This window comes from Chlorocebus sabaeus, chromosome 9, assembly GCF_047675955.1.
Source record: "Chlorocebus sabaeus isolate Y175 chromosome 9, mChlSab1.0.hap1, whole genome shotgun sequence".
Lineage (NCBI taxonomy): Eukaryota > Metazoa > Chordata > Mammalia > Primates > Cercopithecidae > Chlorocebus > Chlorocebus sabaeus.
Genome location: NC_132912.1, coordinates 417,668 through 436,479, shown reverse-complemented (window position 1 = coordinate 436,479; position 18,812 = coordinate 417,668). Strand labels below are relative to the sequence as shown.

Here is an 18,812-nt window from a genome sequence, read left to right as displayed (position 1 = left end):
GTGACCATGAAGCCTGTTTTCAGCAGTAGAGCCCTTTTTCCAAGTCTCAGAAGCCTTTTCCACAGATGCGTGAGGAAGCGCCCAGCTGCAGGGCCCACCGTGCCTCCCACCGGCCCCACCAGGAGCGCCCAGGCACCTCCCAGGAGCCACTTTACCATTCTCAGGGTGCGCACACCTGGCACTCAACTCATGGGGTCACTGGCAGCATCAGCCCCTGGCTCTCTGGCCCCTGAAAGGGAACCTGGCTCTTTTCTCAGCTGGGAACCCCAGAGCCTGTGTCTCCTGCTGAGCCCTCCAGGCATGGGGTGTGGGCTCAAGCCCAGCAGGGTAGCCATGCCCGTGCGAGCAGTGCTGCCACCATCAGCAGCAGGTGCAGGACGCCAGGTCAGGTGGGCCTCAGCAGGGAACCCCTCTCCATGGAGTCTCACAGAGGCAGACCCCTCATGCCCCTTCCTGGTGAGCTGCGCTGGGGCCAGGCACTCCAGAAGCTCTTGCCTTTCTGTTCGCCCGGTTTGGCATAAAAGAAATGAAGGCAGCCCTGGGCTTCCCTACCCCTCACTACCCCAGTTCCCTGTGGACGCCCTCCAGCATCCCTGCAGCTCCGCCTCTGCTGCCAGCCTCCAGCCCCTATGTCCGGCCCACTCGCTGCCCCCCAGCTGCGGCCAGGCCCCCTGGCTCCCTTTCTTTCTTTAATATTTAGTTTTCAAGTAAATGGAGCTTCATGGTGAAATCTTCCAAAGGTTCTGAAGGACACAATGGAAACGCTTCTTTGTGACTGTGAGAGCTGCCGCAAGCTTCCCAGGCTCCCCGTCAGAGGCACCTGGGGCTGTGGGACAGAGCGTGCACCCCCCCACCCCGTGTGTGTTCTCTGCCCTGAGTTTGGGGGTTTTCTCACATCATGATAGAGCACTGCCTACACACGCATATTTTATATCTTGGGGTCCTCTGTCAGCACGTAACGAGCTCCGTGCTGTTCTCCAGGCGGCACAGTGCTATGTTGTGGGACCACTAAGGTTATTTGAGCCTCCCCTGTTTGGGGATTTTCCCTCTTTTGCTGCTGCAATGAGTGACCCCCTCGTGTCTAATGGAAACAGTTCTCGAAGTGGGAGTTCTGTTTCAAAGAGAACTACCGATGCAGCTTTTATGATGGTTGTCTTTTCGAAGCTTGTGAGGCTTTTACACCCTGCCGAGCGGTAAACAGCAGCACTTCTTTCTCCACTCCCTTATCCGCCCTATTACCTGACTTTTATTTTTACCAATATGATGGGTGAATAATCTTTCAGTGTAATTTTAATGTGAATTTTTCTTCCTGTGAGTTTAACTTATGTTTCCGCTGTTCTACTTCTTAGACGCCCGTACTCCAGCCCAGTAGGTGCCGGCTGTTTCAGGCTCTTTCTAAACAGTTCAGCTGTCACTAACGCACACTCCACCCCTCTGAAGCATGAGGCTCTTGGCTCCCTAATCAGATTTGTGGCTTGCAGTTGGGGGCTACGTAGGACGTTGTTGTTCAAAGCATCGAAGTATTGGTGGCACAGACCAGTGAGAACTGATCACGGAACCGTGTGCGAAGCGCTCCAGGGGTGTTCTCGGAAGGACTCACCTTGCACGGAGCATGAAATCGAAGGCTCAGATTTCCATAAGACATTAGAGGCTTGATTTGCAGAGTTCAGGTTGCGCCACGTTGCTGATGCATGTGTGGCAGGTGGCCCTGAGGCTGGTTCTGAGGCTCCTCCCCAAATCTAAATGGCAGATGATGTTACGCCCCTAAATACAACTTGCACATTAACATTAAAGCAGTTGCAATATTTATTGATGTTTCAGCTATGAAATTGGCCATATTGCTCCAACAGGAAAAATCACAGCTCTTTAGGGACAAGGAATGTCTGGGTGACGACCATCCGTGCAGTTTTTCTCCAGACCCCATTCCTGTTCACTGGTGTCCTCGTTCATATTCACGTCTTCCCTGTTTTCTTTATTCTCCCCACCCACCCCCTCTCACACTGCATGTGCTTTCCTGTTTGCTTTTAGCCATCATGTGTTCAGTGAAGCCAGACGGGGTTCCTCAGCTGTGTAGAACGGATGAGATTGGGGAGCTGTGTGTGTGTGCAGTTGCGACGGGCACGTCCTACTATGGCCTCTCCGGCATGACCAAGAACACCTTTGAGGTAGGTGGAGGACAGTCCTGCCACGAGCACTGCCTATGGCTCCATCTCCAAACAGCCTTGGCAGGTGCGTAGCGACAGACATGGAATGTAAGATCCATTTTCAGCAAGACGTGTTTATATTCATGAAAATGATGGCACTTGACCACTTTGTATCACTTTTGATACATTTGTTGTATCAGCATTGTTCTGACCTTACAACCAGGGTTTAAAACAACAAGCACGATTTCCTAAGAAAGGATCCAGACGGGCGGATCACGAGGTCAGGAGATCGAGACCATCCTGGCTAACACGGTGAAACCCCGTCTCTACTAAAAAATACAAAAAACTAGCCGGGCATGGTGGCGGGTGCCTGTGGTCCCAGCTACTCGGGAGGCTGAGGCAGGAGATTGGCAGGAACCCGGGAGGCGGAGCTTGCAGTGAGCTGAGATCCGGCCACTGCACTCCAGCCTGGGCGACAGAGCGAGACTCCGTCTCAAAAAAAAAAAAAAAAAAAAGGATCCTTTTTGTTACTTTTCTCACTTTTACTGTGAAAAGTGGATCATGAGGGAACGTGCACTCGTGTGCAAGAAGGGCTTCGCCCAAGTACGTCTGTGGTATACACAGGCGCGTGTGTAATGTGCGTACAAGGGGCGTGTGCACAGATGTGCTGTGTAATGAGCAGAGACATGAAGGGGTCAGACACACGTTCAGTGCTACAACTCAGAACTCATCTTTTTACCGAGTAGGTCCTGGCCTTACAAGTAGCACAATATTTAAGCTATACGTAAGAAAATATAAATTGTTTGGGGATACATTTCCCAAATGTTTAGAACTTTTGGTTGTTGTTGAGACAGGGTCTTGCTCTGTCACTCAGGGTGGAGGGCAGTGGGACGATCACAGCCCACTGCAGCTTTAAACTCCTTGGCTTAAGCCATCTTCCTGCCTCAGCCGCTGAGTAGCTGGGACTGCAGGCATGTGCCACCACACCTAAATAATTAAAAAGAAATTCTTTTGTACATATGGGGTCTCGTGCTGTTGTCCAGGCTGATCTCAAACTCCTGGTCTCAAACAATCCTCCCGTCTTAGCCTCGTAAAGTGCCAGGATTCAGGCATGAGCCACTGTTCCTGGTCTAAATGTTGAGAACTTTGGATGTGTCTGAACAGATGTTACAATACCTGTCCATGATAGCTTTCTTGAATGTGAATTGAACTTTCTAAAATATCCCTCGAAACTGAGCTAGATACAAATCTAAATGAAAACCCCATCTCCATTTCTATGTGATTTATCTGAAGGGTGGAGGAAAAGAGGTTTACAGTTTGCACTGATTGGATTTGCTTCCTTAATATTTTTCTTTTCCGCACACTTCCAACAGGGGCAAATAACATTTTATGAATGAATAGAGATTACTTTAAAACTAACATACGTTGTTTAAAATGTATCTTGACTCTTCACTCATCTTTTACATTGTGGTTTTGTAAACGAAGTAATCAGTTGTTGCTGAGTGGCCTCCTGCGAGTCTTCTGGGTGTTACCTGTTCAGGGTTCAGAGGCAGGGGGAGCTCCCGCAGGTGAGTGGAGGTGCAGGAACGGATGGGGTCCTGCTGAGGTGGGCGGGAAGTGCGTTTCTGCCTGTTGGCCACCAGCAGTAACTGTGACCTCGGCCCTCGGGCAGGGTTGCTGGGGTGAAAGGCAGAGCTTAAGCAAAGCAGGTGCCGTGCTCGCAGGAGAAGCGGTGAGGACTAAAACCAGCTGGCCACGTGAACGGTGGCCTGATGGATGCTGTTTCCGCAGGTGTTTCCCATGACCAGCTCCGGGGCTCCGATCAGCGAATACCCGTTCATAAGGACAGGCCTGCTGGGGTTTGTGGGTCCCGGGGGTCTCGTCTTCGTGGTGGGCAAGATGGATGGCCTCATGGTGGTCAGCGGGCGCAGGCACAACGCCGACGACATTGTGGCCACCGCGCTGGCCGTCGAACCCATGAAGTTTGTCTACAGGGGAAGGTCAGTGGCGTTCTGCAAATTAAGCATATAGTTTCCGGTCGGCCACACTTTTTATGTGGTTTTGAAGGGTTGAAAGTTGCACAGATTCCTTAAATGTATTGTGTCTCGGTTTCCTCTTCTGTATAATTGAAGCAACTGGACTCTGACCTCTGAGATTTAACCTAGTTCTGAATGTCCGAGATTTTATAGAAATTCCCTGAACCCCATAAATATATTTCCATTGAACTTCCCCTCTAAGTATAAAGGAATATGCCGTAGAAAACTTCTGATAAATAACGGCACAAATTAAAGATCCAGATATTCATCACAGAGCCGGTTGGAGAGACCCAAGGGTGACGGCTGAGTCACAGACTTGCGTGCGCGCAGACGCTCGCCACTTCCCCGCTCTACCGCCGTTTTCTTCCCTGCCTTGCCTGGCGCACAGCGGAGGCCCCGTGATGAAATGAGTTGCCAGGGTTCCTGGGTTTTTGCCAATCGGGAGGAAGTCCTAAAGTGTTTGAGAGCCTTTTTTCAGTTAGGAAGCTGACAGGAGCAGGAAGTAGATACCTGGAGATGATGTTGCCTCCTTTGAATTATTTTTGAAGCTACAACCTCTTTGTAAAACGAGTTTACTAGAGGTGACTATGCTGTGCTGGCGGCATAAGGCACGTACACTGAGCAGAACATCACTAGTTCTGAAAGGGGAAATTTCTACTGATTTGGAGACCGTTAACTTCACAGGTGCAAACTCAGCTGTGAAGGGTGTGGCTCTCTCAATTTCAGCAGGTCTGATCACTGCACATTTGCCCCTGTGTACCGAAAGGCGTAACCTGGTCACCAGAGCCCACGGGTGCTGTGTGTGGCCTCCTGGGGATCAGGGTGACCTTGCCTCGGCAGCATCCCTGGGCGCCTCCCGCAGCTCTTCCCGTAACGATGAGTGTGGGGAGATTCGGAAGCACGGCTGCCGTGTTGAAGTCGTAGTTGGAGCTGTGTCACCCGCTCGTGATGGTGATGGAGCCCCGATCGCGGAGGGGGGGCTGCATGAGCGTCCGGTGCAGGCTCACCGTGCTCCTGTGTCCCCGCAGGATAGCCGTGTTCTCGGTGACTGTGCTGCACGACGAGAGGATTGTGATCGTGGCAGAGCAGAGGCCCGACTCCACAGAGGAGGACAGCTTCCAGTGGATGAGCCGCGTGCTGCAGGTTGCCCTCCCTCGCCCTGGGCACTGGTCCCCTCTGTCTTGTTTCTGGCCTCCTTCCTTCATTCAGATCACGGCGTGACCAGCTGTGGCTTTGCCCATGGGGTGGCCCTTTTTCCCTTCCCTTCGTTTGACCAGAAATTACATCAAGTGTCCAGAAACTCGGGGGTGTAGGGACCAGGAATTGGCACAGCTGGTTCCTACTGGTCACCTTGGGAAGGTCAAAGGAAGCTTTTTGTTTGATTGTGAGAACATGTCTTTTCTCCGAAGTTCCTTTTTTGCTGTGTTTGGTCTTCCACAAGCCCTGGGTAACATTATTCAGCTCTAGTGAGTTTAGCAAGAAAACCCTTTCTCTTACCTTGGCGTTTTTGTGCTGGGAACAGTGCTTATACTGCACAGACTTCTGTGTGTTGTGGATCATATTTTGCATAATATAAATATGTACTGAGTGTTTATGCTTCCTATTATAATATGGCTTCCTCTTTCTTGCTTTCTAGGCGATTGACAGTATACATCAAGTTGGGGTTTATTGCCTGGCCTTGGTGCCAGCAAACACCCTCCCCAAAACCCCGCTTGGTGGGATCCATCTGTCAGAAACAAAACAGCTTTTTCTGGAGGGCTCTCTGCACCCCTGCAACGTCCTAATGTGCCCCCACACCTGCGTCACAAACTTGCCTAAGCCTCGACAGAAGCAGCCAGGTATGTGCACCACCTGGGCAGCTTGTGAGGTGCGGGAGTTCCCTCAGGGCCTCATGGCACGGAGAGGTGCAGGAGTTCACACAGGATCTCGGGGCACGGGGTGCGGGAGTTCACACAGGATCTCGGGGCACAGAGAGGTGCAGGAGTTCACACAGGATCTCGGGGCACGGGGTGCGGGAGTTCACACAGGATCTCGGGGCACGGGGTGCGGGAGTTCACACAGGATCTCGGGGCACGGGGTGCGGGAGCTCACACAGGGCCGCGTGGCACGGAGAGGTGCGGGAGCTCACACAGGGCTGCTTGCAGGAAGCTGATGCTTGTGGGAAAGAAGTGGTTACCCCAAGAATAGAACGCAGGGTGGGGCAACTTGGATTCTGGTCTTCCGTCTGTAAATGCCTTGCTTTTATTCTCTGTAGGCTCAGGGGTGTTAGTGTGGTCATCAGCACATAACTGGCTGGCTCTGTTCTCTTGTAGCAAAAGCTCATTCTCCTGAAGGACACGGCCGTGGTGCTCTCACTTTCTAAGCACATCGGGTTCACGTGTATTGTTGCTCTTTCATTTCTGACCTACTTCTTATTTTTTTCTTATCTTGCAGATTTCCTTAAATATTCTTCCTCCGTTTCTTCTCCCCCCGCCCCCCGCCCCGGCACCATTGTTCTTACGGTCTCTGTTCTTATGATTGACAGTTTTTTTTCCAAACCGTTGTTCTCATGGTCCCTGGTTTTCATGATTGGCACGGGGAATGTGGAGTTGCAGGGGGCAGTATCCATTTCACTACATTCTGTGGGTGCATGGCCTTCTGTTGGGAGCCACTCAAACCATGGGCATGCTCCCTCGGAGTGCCCTGAAAGGGTGGGAAAGCCGCCTCTGTCTGCCGCCTCGGGAAGTAAACAGCCTTGTGAAGGACACAGGCCATTGCTCTCCCCAGGCTGTTTCTGCAGTATGAAGATTTATAACAGGTGTCAGTGCTCTCCAGGGTATCCTCATTGTAAACTCTGAAGCGACCTGATCCTCTCTCCCCACTGGTTGGTTCATTGTCAGACACTCTCGACCCAGAGACCCGTGGTGCCAGCTGGGAAGCAGCTCAGTAGTTGGTGGAGAAAGGGTTCAGACAGGTGTTTATGGAAGGGAGGACCCTTTGCAAATACAAAGTTGTAATGACTCCATAGCTACAGGGCTTGGCTCACCTGAGCCAAATGTCGAGACGCGACTGGGAAAACCCAGGGAGAGAGAGCAGCCAGCAGCCTCACGCCAAGGTCAGGAAAACCCAGTGGGGAGACAGAGCCAGCAACCGCGCAGTGCGGTCAGGAGGCCTGCAGAAAGGCCTCTTCGTCAGGGGTTTAGCTGGGGAATGGTGGCGCAGGAGATTGGAAATCTTTTTACTCTAATACAGAGCTTCATTAAATGAAGCTTCATGTGATTGATAACATTAAAGAAAGAAAATAATATGTATATTTAGTGTCTCATCTGTTTTTGCTAACCTGAGAGGTTACCTAATTTTGTGTCTTTAAAAAGCTTTTTAACAAATATTAACTGGCAGCGCTGAGGCCCCATGAGTTGCCCACAGACTCATCTGTCTCTGCTGAGGGCCTGAAACGCAGCTTGGGCCTCAGCTTCGAACCACAGAGACGGAATTGGGCTGCATGATTTCTGAGGCCCCTTTGGATAAACATTTTAAATGACCCTGACAAGTGAGTAGCCATTATCGGAAGCCGAAGCAAACATTCCTTGAGCCGTTTTATGGGTGACGGTGTTCTGAGATGCTGGAAACAGAGACAGCCTGTTGACAACCAAATTGCCTTTCTTACTGGATGAATTCATGTTTACTCAGGGAATGGCACTGTGTACCCTCAGATTATCTTATTTGAGCACAAAAGTATTAAAAGACCTTTAACTTATCAGCTGAGCTGGTACAACTATTAGAGAGTTACAAAACAAGGTCCAATTCCTCAGCTTTAAAGGTTCCTGGGAATATTGCCCCAGAATCGCAGGAGGAATCTGCTGAGGAATGGCCAGAGCCTGGCACCCAGGAAGGGCTTGTCTCCCGCTTGGGATTCCGTGTGTCTTGCTGCTGTCTTTGAGATAAAACTCCCGCCCTGTGCCCTGAGCAAATTCGCCAAGCATTGCGTGGCAGGATATTTGACAACAGCGAGGCGTCTGCTGACTTGCAGATGGGTGAGTCCATTAATGGGAGCAGAGAGAAGAGACTTGAGCCTCAAATACAGGCGTTTTGGGATTCCTCTCAACTCTGTAGCTCAAATGGCGAGGCTGTGATATACCCTGGAAGCATCTGGGACACGCCCACCTCTCTTCAGCGGCTGCCAAGAACGGACTTTGAGAGTGAGGTGCGGCTAGAAGGCCTCTGCCTCCCAGGAGCTATCGGGAAAACTGCGTCCCTGAGTCTGCGTGGGGAGGCATTCAAGGCCCCAAACTTCCCTTCAGAGGATGCACGTGGAGATGAGGGAAGACGTAGCAGAGGGGCACAAAATAAGGCTCCACAAAAGCCTGATCTATCCTCAAAAGCTCGCTTTCCCCCTAGCATGAATTCTTAAAAACATATGGGGAACTTTGGAACCCATTTAGGCCAGTTTCCAAGTTGGCTTCTTAGAAGAACCGTGTCATCTTGGCCAGCATCGGTCACCAAGGAGAAGGCTAAGAACTTCAGCCAGGCGCGGTGGCTCACGCCTGTGGTCCCAGCGATGCGGGAGGCTGGGGTGGGAGAATCGCTGGAGCCCAGGACTTCGAGACCAGCCTCAAAAACATAGTGAAACTCTGTCTCAAAAAAAAATGTTAAAGATGCATCGTTCAGAAGACGCTTCTATCTGATAGAGATAGAGGATGCGCGGTGGATGAATGAGGGGCTCCCAGGTGTTCAGAGATCACACAGGAGCAATTGTTCCCACCACAGGGCAGCTCCCTCCCTCCCAGCGCCTGACCAAATTCTTTAGCTAAATGTGAAAAGGCTATTCCTCTTCCATGCTTCATTAAGAACTAAGAAAAGAAATTCAGTTCACAACTGCGACGTGAACATTCAAAAATACTTTGCTGGGTGTAGAAGGCATTTTACTGTTACACGGAGTCCAGACTCAAGGCTCCTACACGTCACCTAGAACCCAAGGCACCGGCAGGCAGAAGCCAGACATCTGCTTGTAGGCCGTGCTCCAGGTTTCCGTCCTGGCCGAAGTGCCTTCTGCGTAGCTGTGAAGAGTGGAAGCGTCTCTGGCAGCCCACGTTTGAAAGGGATGGCTGCACACCTGTAGAGACCGGTGGCTCTCCTCTGCCTGGGGGCCAGCCACAGGACGTCAGGCCCTGACCGCCTTGCTCTGGTGCCACCGTTTCCGTGAGCTTTTCGGGAAGCCGAGGGACTCTGTGGTGGTTGTCACGATGACGGGCTCATCCTAAGCCTTGTTCGGTGCCACCGCCCAGTCAACTGCATCTGGGCACGTGTGTGTTTTTGACAGGGCAGTGAACAATCTGCTTAGCTACAGCTCTGCTTGTGGGTTAACGAATGCACATGTGGCCTGGTTTACAGACCTGTCACTTGACCTTTATCGGGAATTTAAGACTTTGACTTAATGATAGCCTGTAAGCCAAAGATTAGGCACAAATTGATAATGTCATCGTTATTTTACATGCAATTCTTTTGGTAAACATTCTTTAACTCTCCCTGCTTCCTCTGCCTCTTCCCCCCATCCCCCCTCCCCTGCCCCCTCCCATCCCCCCTCCCCTCTCCCATCCCCTCTCCCCTGTTCCTCCCCTCTTCCCTCCCCCTACTCCCACCCCTTTCCCCCTTCTCACCCCTTCCCTTTTCCTCCTCCTTCCTCCCCCCTTTGCCCAGATGATAGTCACCTCATCACTCATGGTGAACTAAAAAGGAACTTGACTTTATGACAGCTCTTGGTTTGTTCTTCCACACCTCACTGTGGGCCTGACAGAACCTAAGACCTTTTCAGTGTGTAAAACATACTGAGAAGCGACTCTGTATCCTGTCCTGTCCACAGTGTCACCCTCAATTTCACGCCATGACATCCGTATGTGAAATGTCCACTGTCTGTTTGTCCACAATCAGATCTCAGGTGTGTGGACCCCAGAGAACTCGAACAGACGGGAGCCACAGGTCTCTGCAGTGAAACAAATCCTGGCTTTCAATTCTGTGTCTTCCGTCTTATTTTTTACAATCAAGGCTGTGAGTGCCAGCACCCGGGGCTCTCACACTAACTGGAAAGTCAGGCGTGGGCTTGGAGGGCCTCCAGGGAGCTTCAGGGATGATAACATCGTTTCTGAAGAACCCAACTAAGGCTTGTCACACTCCCTTTCACAATCCTTTGATTTTGTTGAATCCCTGTTCTTAGAAGGTTTATTCAAAGCCAGGTCTTTCCAGAAGTTTTCCGAGAGTAAGGTCTTTACCAAGGTGGGAGGTCAAGTCTTAAAGAATTTCTCTTTTGTTTCCTCAAGGCCATGTCTCTGTTTCTTTCCAGAAATCGGCCCCGCCTCTGTGATGGTGGGGAACCTGGTCTCTGGGAAGAGAATCGCGCAGGCCAGCGGCAGAGACCTGGGTCAGATCGAAGATAACGACCAGGCCCGGAAGGTAGGAACTGGGTCCCCGACCCTCCCCGACCCTCCCCTGCCGTTCCCCACAGTCCCCGGCCTTCCCCAACCTTCCCCAGCCGTCCCCCACCGTCCCCCACCGTCCCCGACCGTTCCCGACTTTCCCCGGCTTCCCGCGCTGGTGGTGGTCCACCACTGCCCAATCTTCCTTTATTCTACTTGTCTTCTCTTGCAAGAGACCATATACTTTCATAAGAAAAATGTGTTTATAGGAGATAAAAAGTTTCAAAGAATGTCACAGCGACGCAGAAGTGGGTGAGGGGTGTCCGATCCCACGACTGGCAGTACTGAGGCAAATGTCTGGCAGTCCTTGTCCGGCCCACGGTTCCCCGAACTCCTTCCTTTCCAGTTTCCCCACCAGCCCAGATTCAAAGCCCGCCCTGCCCATAGCAGCTTGCAGCAAAAGGCTTCTGCCCTGTGCTTTCTGGACCCTAAGAAGCAGTTCGAAACCCAGGTTTGGGGGCCAGGCCTCCCGACAGTGGCGTTAAAAGCCATAGGAGAAACTCCCGAGGCCCAGACTTTGCACAGTGCACCATGTGTGTCCACGGTCCCCGTCAGAACCGTTTGGCCTTGACCGTGCGCCGTGTGTGTCCACGGTCCCCGTCAGAACCGTTTGGCCTTGACCGTGCGCCGTGTGTGTCCACGGTCCCCGTCAGAACCGTTTGGCCTTGACCGTGCGCCGTGTGTGTCCACGGTCCCCGTCAGAACTGTTTGGCCTTGACCGTGCGCCGTGTGTGTCCACGGTCCCCGTCAGAACCGTTTGGCCTTGACCGTGCGCCGTGTGTGTCCACGGTCCCCATGAGAACTGTTCGGCCTTGACCGTGCGCCATGTGTGTCCACGGTCCCCGTTAGAACTGTTCGGCCTTGAGAATGCTCTGGGCTCACCCAGAGGTCCTGTTTCCCGCAGCCAACAGGTGTCCCCTTCTGTGCGGCCCGTTAGGAAATGGGACGAAATCAGCCCCGTGAAATGTTGATGAAAGGGATGAAGCCGTATCTGTGGTTTCTGTCCCTGACATGAAATAAGGCTGCCCCTTGTACTATGGAGCAGGTCAGTGGCACACGTGTGGTTTGTGTAATTTGTGGCTTCATGCCATCGGGGTATTGCCATTCTAGAAACCTAAATTTATCAGAGCCTGCTTTTTCAAACCACATAGATCTGATTCTCTCATTGTAGCCGCCGAAATCCACGCTGGATCTTCTGGAAGCCCCAGGAGAAGGGGTTTCTGTGCAGGCTGCTCCTGCCTGTGAGGGAAATGGTTCCCATCCTTGGGCAGACTTTCAGGAAACTTCACACCAGGGTACAGCACCAGCCTTTTGCCTGTGACTGACTCGGGCGCTGTGAATCTAAGCCCTGCAGGAACAAAGCTGTGGGCACTTGCTTGTCCTGTGGTCGTGTGTGACGGGGATTTTCCCAGCATGCATGTCTTCGACTCCGCGGAGAAGCACGCGGTTTTAAGACCCAAAGCACTCGGTCTTTATGGGTTTGAGTATCCAGGTTGCCCCACCTCAGACCGCACAGCCTGATCCGACCGCACGGCCTGACCCTCACCCCTGTGCTCTGTTCCAGTTCCTGTTCCTCTCGGAGGTCTTGCAGTGGAGAGCACAGACTACCCCGGACCACGTCCTCTACACGCTGCTCAACTGTCGGGTGAGGCGCGGGGCTGGCTTCCCTGGCTGCTGGCCTCAAGGGGCCCAGCCTGGCTCCTGGAAGCGCTCCTGCTTTCTTTCTGACTCGGTCCTTTCACTTCAGTCTTATGCGAATTCTTTTTATGTTTTGCTCTTCTGACTGAGACTTTTGTACCTAGGGATTGCTTTTAAGCATAACCATTTGTGCAGTTACTCACACCTACTTGTGTATCAGATATTTTAGCACCCTGTTTACAATATTTCTCCCCCAAAATGAGTAATTAATGGTATCTACCAGAAATCGCAAGTCTATGAGATATTTGCATTTTTATTTTGATTACTAAACTAGTTTTTGTTTTGTTTTTTGAGACAGTCCTGCTCTGTTGCCCAGGCTGGAGTTGAGTGGCACGATCTCCACTCCAAGCTCCACCTCCCTAGTTTAAGCGATTCTCATGCCTCAGCTTCCGAGTAGCTGGGACTACAGGCGCCCACCACCACATCTGGCTAATTTTTGTATTTTTAGGAGAGATGGGGTTTTGCCATGTTGGCCAGGCTGGTTTAGAACTCCTGGCCTTAAGTGTTCCACCTGCCTTGGCCTCCCAAAGTGCTGAGATTATAGACATGAGTCACCACACCCAGCCCTAAACCACTTTTTTATACATCAGAAGTTATATTTATTGCAGACTCAGGAATGAAAATCATTTCTACTTTGTAATTTAAGTTCCTGTTGACACTTTACGTAAGAAAACCACACTCATCAAATACTGCTCCACAGTAGTACTTAAGAGTAAGGCATTAAACAAGCTAATACTAGTAACAATAAAAATTAAATGCAGAAATCTTAATATGCTTGTAACTTCTTTTTGCCCTGGACATAAAACTTGAAAACGGATGAAAAATGTAAGTCGTCTTGACAAGTATAGGCACTTTTGCAACTCTTCAAAAGTCGTGGCTGCTTAGAATTGCTCAATTCAGAATCTTAGCGTGCGAAGCCACGGATTGAAGACAAAAGGAAATGCCAGCAGCATCACAAAATTATTCCCCGACTCTCTGGTTTGAGTTTCAGTTATCAGACCATTCTCTGCACGTGATTTAGTTCATAGGAACACCCTCTCCTTCTCCTCTGCCAGAGAAGACATTGTCGTCTTGACATTGTCACGGATGCTGAGTTGATCCCAGCAGTCGGTCGTTCACCGTATCTGCTCAAGACCATTTCCCAGGAAGAGCCTTTAAAACCAGGAAGGCCCGTTTCTGCCACCTCCTTCGGGCCCTCGTTCACTGGCACTATGATGGAGCCACTGCCCCGCACCGACAGCTCAGGCGTGGGGGCCGCAGACCTTGAGGACCAAAGTTGCTGTGGGTCCCTGTATCTGAAATGCCGCCTTCCACTTTTCATCTTTCTCCACTGCACCCTTCCTCAGCCTGTGAATATGGATGATACCCCTTTGCTAACCCGATCGTCAGGTTCGCCGGCCTTGGGTGCTGTCTTGATTTCCTGCCCGTCTCTGTCTGATTCTTTGTCCTCTCCAAGTAGTGTTTCTCCTGTAAACTGCTTGTGACTTCTCGTTCCTCGTTCCCTGTGGTCTTCACGGTTCTCTAGAGACTTCCAATGTCGCCTCCAACGTGGTGACCTAAATCTGCAGCACTAACTCCAGCCTCCTTCAGCACCTCAGATCCCTTCTGCTGAAAGTCCTTCTTCCTTCCCCCTGATTTCCTCACAGAGGCGGCTACCCCTCTGCAAGCTGCAAGCAGTCAGGGGCGGAGTCAGCTCTGAGTCTCTCTGAATCCCTGCCCCGATGTTGCCTGACACGTTGCTCCCATATGTGTGGGTTGCACGCGTGTTTGTGTCCAGTAATCTAGAGGTATTGATGGGAAGCTCAAGAAGTAGCAGAGACCCCCATATACGCAAAGATTCAGAAATAATCTGGGTATGTTCGTGGGCAACATGTGCCATCAGGAGGAGGAAAATAGAGCTGTTCCAGCTGTGCCTGATTTGGGGACGATCCCTCAGATTGTTTGCTGGGTGGTACCACAGTCCTGGGCTCGGCATCTGGTTTGTGGCCCTGGTGGGTTTCAGGACAGAAACCCCAGTGAATGTTGATGAGGATGCCAGAGAATGATGACTGTTACCTGCAGTGATTGGCTGTTGCTTTATGGGACACTCACCGAGAATGCATCACGTTCTTAACATCGAGTATGTGGGAATGGAAAGTGCAAGCCAAAGCCAGTGGCATTTCTCCTGAGGTAGACACTGCATTAGGATTCCTAGGGAGTGAGGCTGAGAACAGTGTCGCGTGTGTGGAGTTGCCGTGTGGTGTAGCCGTGTCCCGTTCAGCCACACGGGGTAGGGGAAAGGCGGCAAGGAAGAAGGGAAACTGCTCAGCTGCTGTAGGCAGCCCTGCAGCGTGAGCCAGGAGTGACTGTCCCTCCCCGCCAATGGGGGGGGTCTAGTGTTTGCTCACCTTGTCCTTTCCAGGCAAGAAAGGCACCCACCTGGTGTCACCCATGGCCCGGCCCCACCCGGCCGTGGAGCGAGAGGGGCCTGCTCACATCTGACCGGCTGTGAAATTGTGTGCCTGTCTCCAGCACAGCACCATCTCAAGGGGCTTTTGAGGAACTTATTTTAAATCACCCTGCGAGCTGGCTTCAGGACCTAACACCCGAGAAGGGACGCTGTCCTCATGGAGCGTGACTGGAAGCTTTGCTGTTTGTTTTTATGTCAGCTGGGGTCAACCAGCATTGAGAAAATGGTGTTTCACAAGGTCATCAAAGATAAAGGACAACGCACAGCATACGCACGTTACACTTCACGTTTTCCGAGTACCCATAGGTGGGGATTAATGTGCACCAGAATCAAAACGTTTTCAAAGACACTCTTGGCTGCTGGCTGTGTCTCATCTGAGCCTCTCAAATCTCAGGACCCAGAAAGTGGGCAAACCACAGGCTTTGTCATCTGACAGCAAAGCGGCTGTTTGATAGGGGATGGGCTTCAGCTCTCCAGAGATGGGGAAGAAGCTGTTCCACAAGCCAAACAAACCAGACTGGGCGCTGCTGCTGCAGGCAGGCCTGGCATGAGAATGGGCTGTGCGGTGGTGAGGTCTCCCTCAGTGGGGCGGGGCCTCCCTCAGTGGGGCGGGGCCTCCCTCAGTGGGGCGGGGCCTCCCTCAGCGGGGCGGGGCCTCCCTCAGTGGGGCGGAGCTTCCTCAGTGGGGCGGGGCCTCCTCAGCGGGGCGGGGCCTCCCTCAGCGGGGCGGGGCCTCCCTCAGTGGAGCGGAGCTTCCTCAGTGGGGCGGGGCCTCCCTCAGTGGGGCGGGGCCTCCCTCAGCGGGGCGGGGGCTGAGCCGATTCCGCCCGGGCTCCTCTCTGAGCCTGCGGCCCCCGCCAGCCCCAGGCCCGGCCATGCTCACGGCGATGGGTGGTGTGCTGGTTTTCCTTGTGGGGAGACCTGTCCCTGGAGTCGGGGTGGATCTGAATGGGTCCCATCAGCGCCCAGCCTGGCCGTGCGGAGTGTCTCTGTCCCGGTGGGCTGGTTGCTGTGAACAGGTGGCCAGGAGCCCCCCAAGAGTGAATGCTCAGAGGAACAGTCCAGTTTCAAAGGCCCCCAGATCTACCTTCTCGGCGGGATTTCCTGGGCTCCAGCCCTGCCTGCCTTGTTGTCTTTGCCCATCTCTGCCGCCTTCTGCTCTTGGGCTCTTCCACTTTACATCGGTTTCTGTTTTGTTTCTTTTTAGGTGTCCTCTGAGTGGGGAAATAATTAAGGAAGATGAGTGGGATGAGAAGGTTGAGTTCAGAGAAGTGTAAGCTAACTCTCTCCTCCATGGAGGAACCAGCCAGTCAGCAGGAAGGGTCTGAAGACCCACTGGGCCGTCACGTGGGCAGCCTCCCCGCAGCCCTGGCCTGTGCAGAGGCCTCAGGGAGAAGGCGCTTTCCCCGCAGACCTAGCTGGCTCATCGGCTGTCTGGTGGACGTTTTGGTAGAGGTCAGGGTCTGGCGTTCACATCTTGATGCTTCCTGAGACATTCTCTTCACTCCCACCCTGTCCCGCCCACGTGTTTCTGACCTGGGCCCTTCCAGCTGGGAGGCTGACGTGCTTTTCCCAGCATGGCCGCTGAATAGCCCCAGACACTGTTCGTCCGTGCAGCGTCCTCTTTGTTGCACGAAGTCCGCGCCCCGTGCTCCATCCCCACACCCACGCATTCATCTTTGTAGCTGTGACTCACATAAGAATTCCTGGGCCGGGCGTGGTGGCTCAGGCCTGTGATCCCAGCACTCTGGGAGGCCAAGACGGGCGGATCATGAGGTCAAGAGATCAAGACCATGCTGGCCAACATGGTGAAACCCCGTCTCTACTAAAAATACAAAAATGAGTTGGGTGCGGTGGTGGGCGCCTGTAGTTCCAGCTGCTCAGGAGGCTGAGGCAGGGGAACAGGAGAATCGCTTGAACCCAGGAGGTGGAGGTTGCAGTGAGCTGAGATTATGCCACTGCACTCCAGCCTGGCGACAGAGCAAGACCCCGTCTCCAAAAAAAAACAAAAAATTCCTGAGCCCGGGTGTTCAGTCACTCTTCGGCTCTGGAGTCTTCCTGGCCCCGTGGACTGCGGTCCAGTTGCTTGAGGGAAGATCCTCACTGTGCTAATAGCTGTGAGACAGAATCCGATCCCAAGAGGTTTTTAAATGACGTAGAAGCACTCTTCACATCTGAGAATGTTGCAGAGGAGCTAGAACTGTGAAGTGTGTCGGCAGGAGAAGCTTGTTTTGGTTAGTTACATGTTTATAATTTGCAATTTATTCACATTTTTCTTTATGGCTTAAGTAGGCCAAGATGGGAAGATCACTTGAGGCCACGAGTTTGAGACCAGCCTGGGCAACATAGGGAGACCCCATCTCTATGAGAAAAATTTTTATAAAAATTGGCCAGGCATGCTGGTGGCACCTGTAGTCCCAGCTAGTCAGGGAGCTGAGGCAGCAGAATCGCTTGAGCCCAGCAGGCCCAGGCTGCAGTGAGCAGTGATCATGCCATGCACCCCAGCCTAGGAGACAGAGACCCTGTCTCAATAAATAAATAGTGACTCCCACACTCTTGCGATGTTGCTTAGTATGTATCTTGCAATTCACCTTCCCTCACAACCCTTTTGTAAGCTATTTTCCAGCACAAATATGTTTTCTGTTTATTTCTACATTAAAGTCTATGTGAAAATGCGTTTCATAGTTCTTTTCATTCCTTCAGGGTGTTTTTAACTATTTGCTTTTGTTTTTCGCTTTCTGACTTCCTTGATTTTTGATGTGGTCTTTCTAAACTGAAATTTTTAATTAGTCTTAACTTCCAGGGTGCAGGCCCTTCCAGTGTACTAAGAATTCCCACTGCCTATGACAGTAACACAAGTCCCAGAATTGTTAGGGTTTTTTGTTCTGTTTTTTAATTGACGTAATCATTTTTCAAAATATTTCTTGTTACCCTAAATATATCTAGATGCTTCTTTGGTCTGCACTCCTTACCTAGTTGGAAGAAAATGGGGTTGATCTCTAATGTATATGTAGTTTTGGGGGAAGCTGAAAACATTCTAAAATTGACTGTCATGTTGGTTGCACAGGTCTGTGCTTGTTCTAAAAACCACTGACGTTCGCTTTGCGTCAGTGAGTCGTATGACGCGTGCGCGCTCTCCGCAAGCTGCTCTGCTGAAGGAATCTTACGCACTTGTCCCTGTGATCGGCCCGCAGGGTGCGATTGCGAACTCGCTGACCTGCGTGCAGCTGCACAAGAGAGCTGAGAAGATCGCCGTGATGCTCATGGAGAGGGGCCACCTTCAGGATGGTGACCACGTGGCCTTGGTCTATCCCCCAGGTACGGGCACAGGGCAGTCTTCCCCTGAGAGATGGCCACCGGTCAACCGCAGTGCGAGGAGGTCCCTTACACCCGCTGGTGCCTGAGCCCAGGGTGGCGTGATGGCCGGGAGTCTGCGCTGCATCCAGCTGGTTGCTAACTGGCCCCTTTGTGTCTGGCTACAACCACTCATGGGCACCAGCCGTATGTGCTACTGTTAGAGGCTTCAATAAAGTGATGTTTTCGTAAGACTTTTATATCCAAATTTGTGTTATTAGATACCTCAGGGTAATTTAATTAATAGTACCTAAATCTTGACTCAATTCACAGTTACAAAGGTGGGTAATTCCTTAGCAAAATGATGTAAAATTAAACCTCCAGGCTGCCTCACATCTGAAAGGATGGGTAGATGACGGTGACCGCCAAAGCTGACTAAACCTGCCGGGATGACAGAGGCTGCCAGAAGTTCAGCTGCTCGTTCACCCGTTGAACTTGTCGCAGACGAGCATTTATGCTGGCAGGGACAGTGGGCACTCAGTAGCGTGGTCTGCCTCAGTAATGCTGTTTTTCTCCTTGTGTAGGAATAGACCTGATAGCAGCGTTTTATGGTTGCCTGTACGCAGGCTGTGTGCCCATAACCGTCCGTCCCCCGCACCCGCAGAACATCGCGACGACGTTGCCTACCGTCAAGATGATTGTAGAGGTAACATGCCTGGGAGTGTCGGGGCCTCCACTGCCT

General features: G+C 51.9%; 1 protein-coding gene across 4 annotated transcripts in view; it reads left to right on the top strand.

Moving 5' to 3' along the window:
• The window catches only part of DIP2C (disco interacting protein 2 homolog C), a 376,181-nt gene that overhangs the window by 291,455 nt on the left and 65,914 nt on the right, over positions 1-18,812 (top strand). For all 4 annotated transcript variants that reach the window (XM_073018672.1, XM_073018675.1, XM_073018674.1 and 1 more), the window contains 8 exons: positions 2,029-2,165; positions 3,936-4,144; positions 5,209-5,323; positions 5,817-6,018; positions 10,497-10,606; positions 12,194-12,274; positions 17,971-18,094; positions 18,655-18,776. In XM_073018672.1, the coding sequence (XP_072874773.1) occupies positions 2,029-2,165; positions 3,936-4,144; positions 5,209-5,323; positions 5,817-6,018; positions 10,497-10,606; positions 12,194-12,274; positions 17,971-18,094; positions 18,655-18,776 (1,100 nt within the window). The remainder of the gene's footprint in view (positions 1-2,028; positions 2,166-3,935; positions 4,145-5,208; positions 5,324-5,816; positions 6,019-10,496; positions 10,607-12,193; positions 12,275-17,970; positions 18,095-18,654; positions 18,777-18,812) is intronic.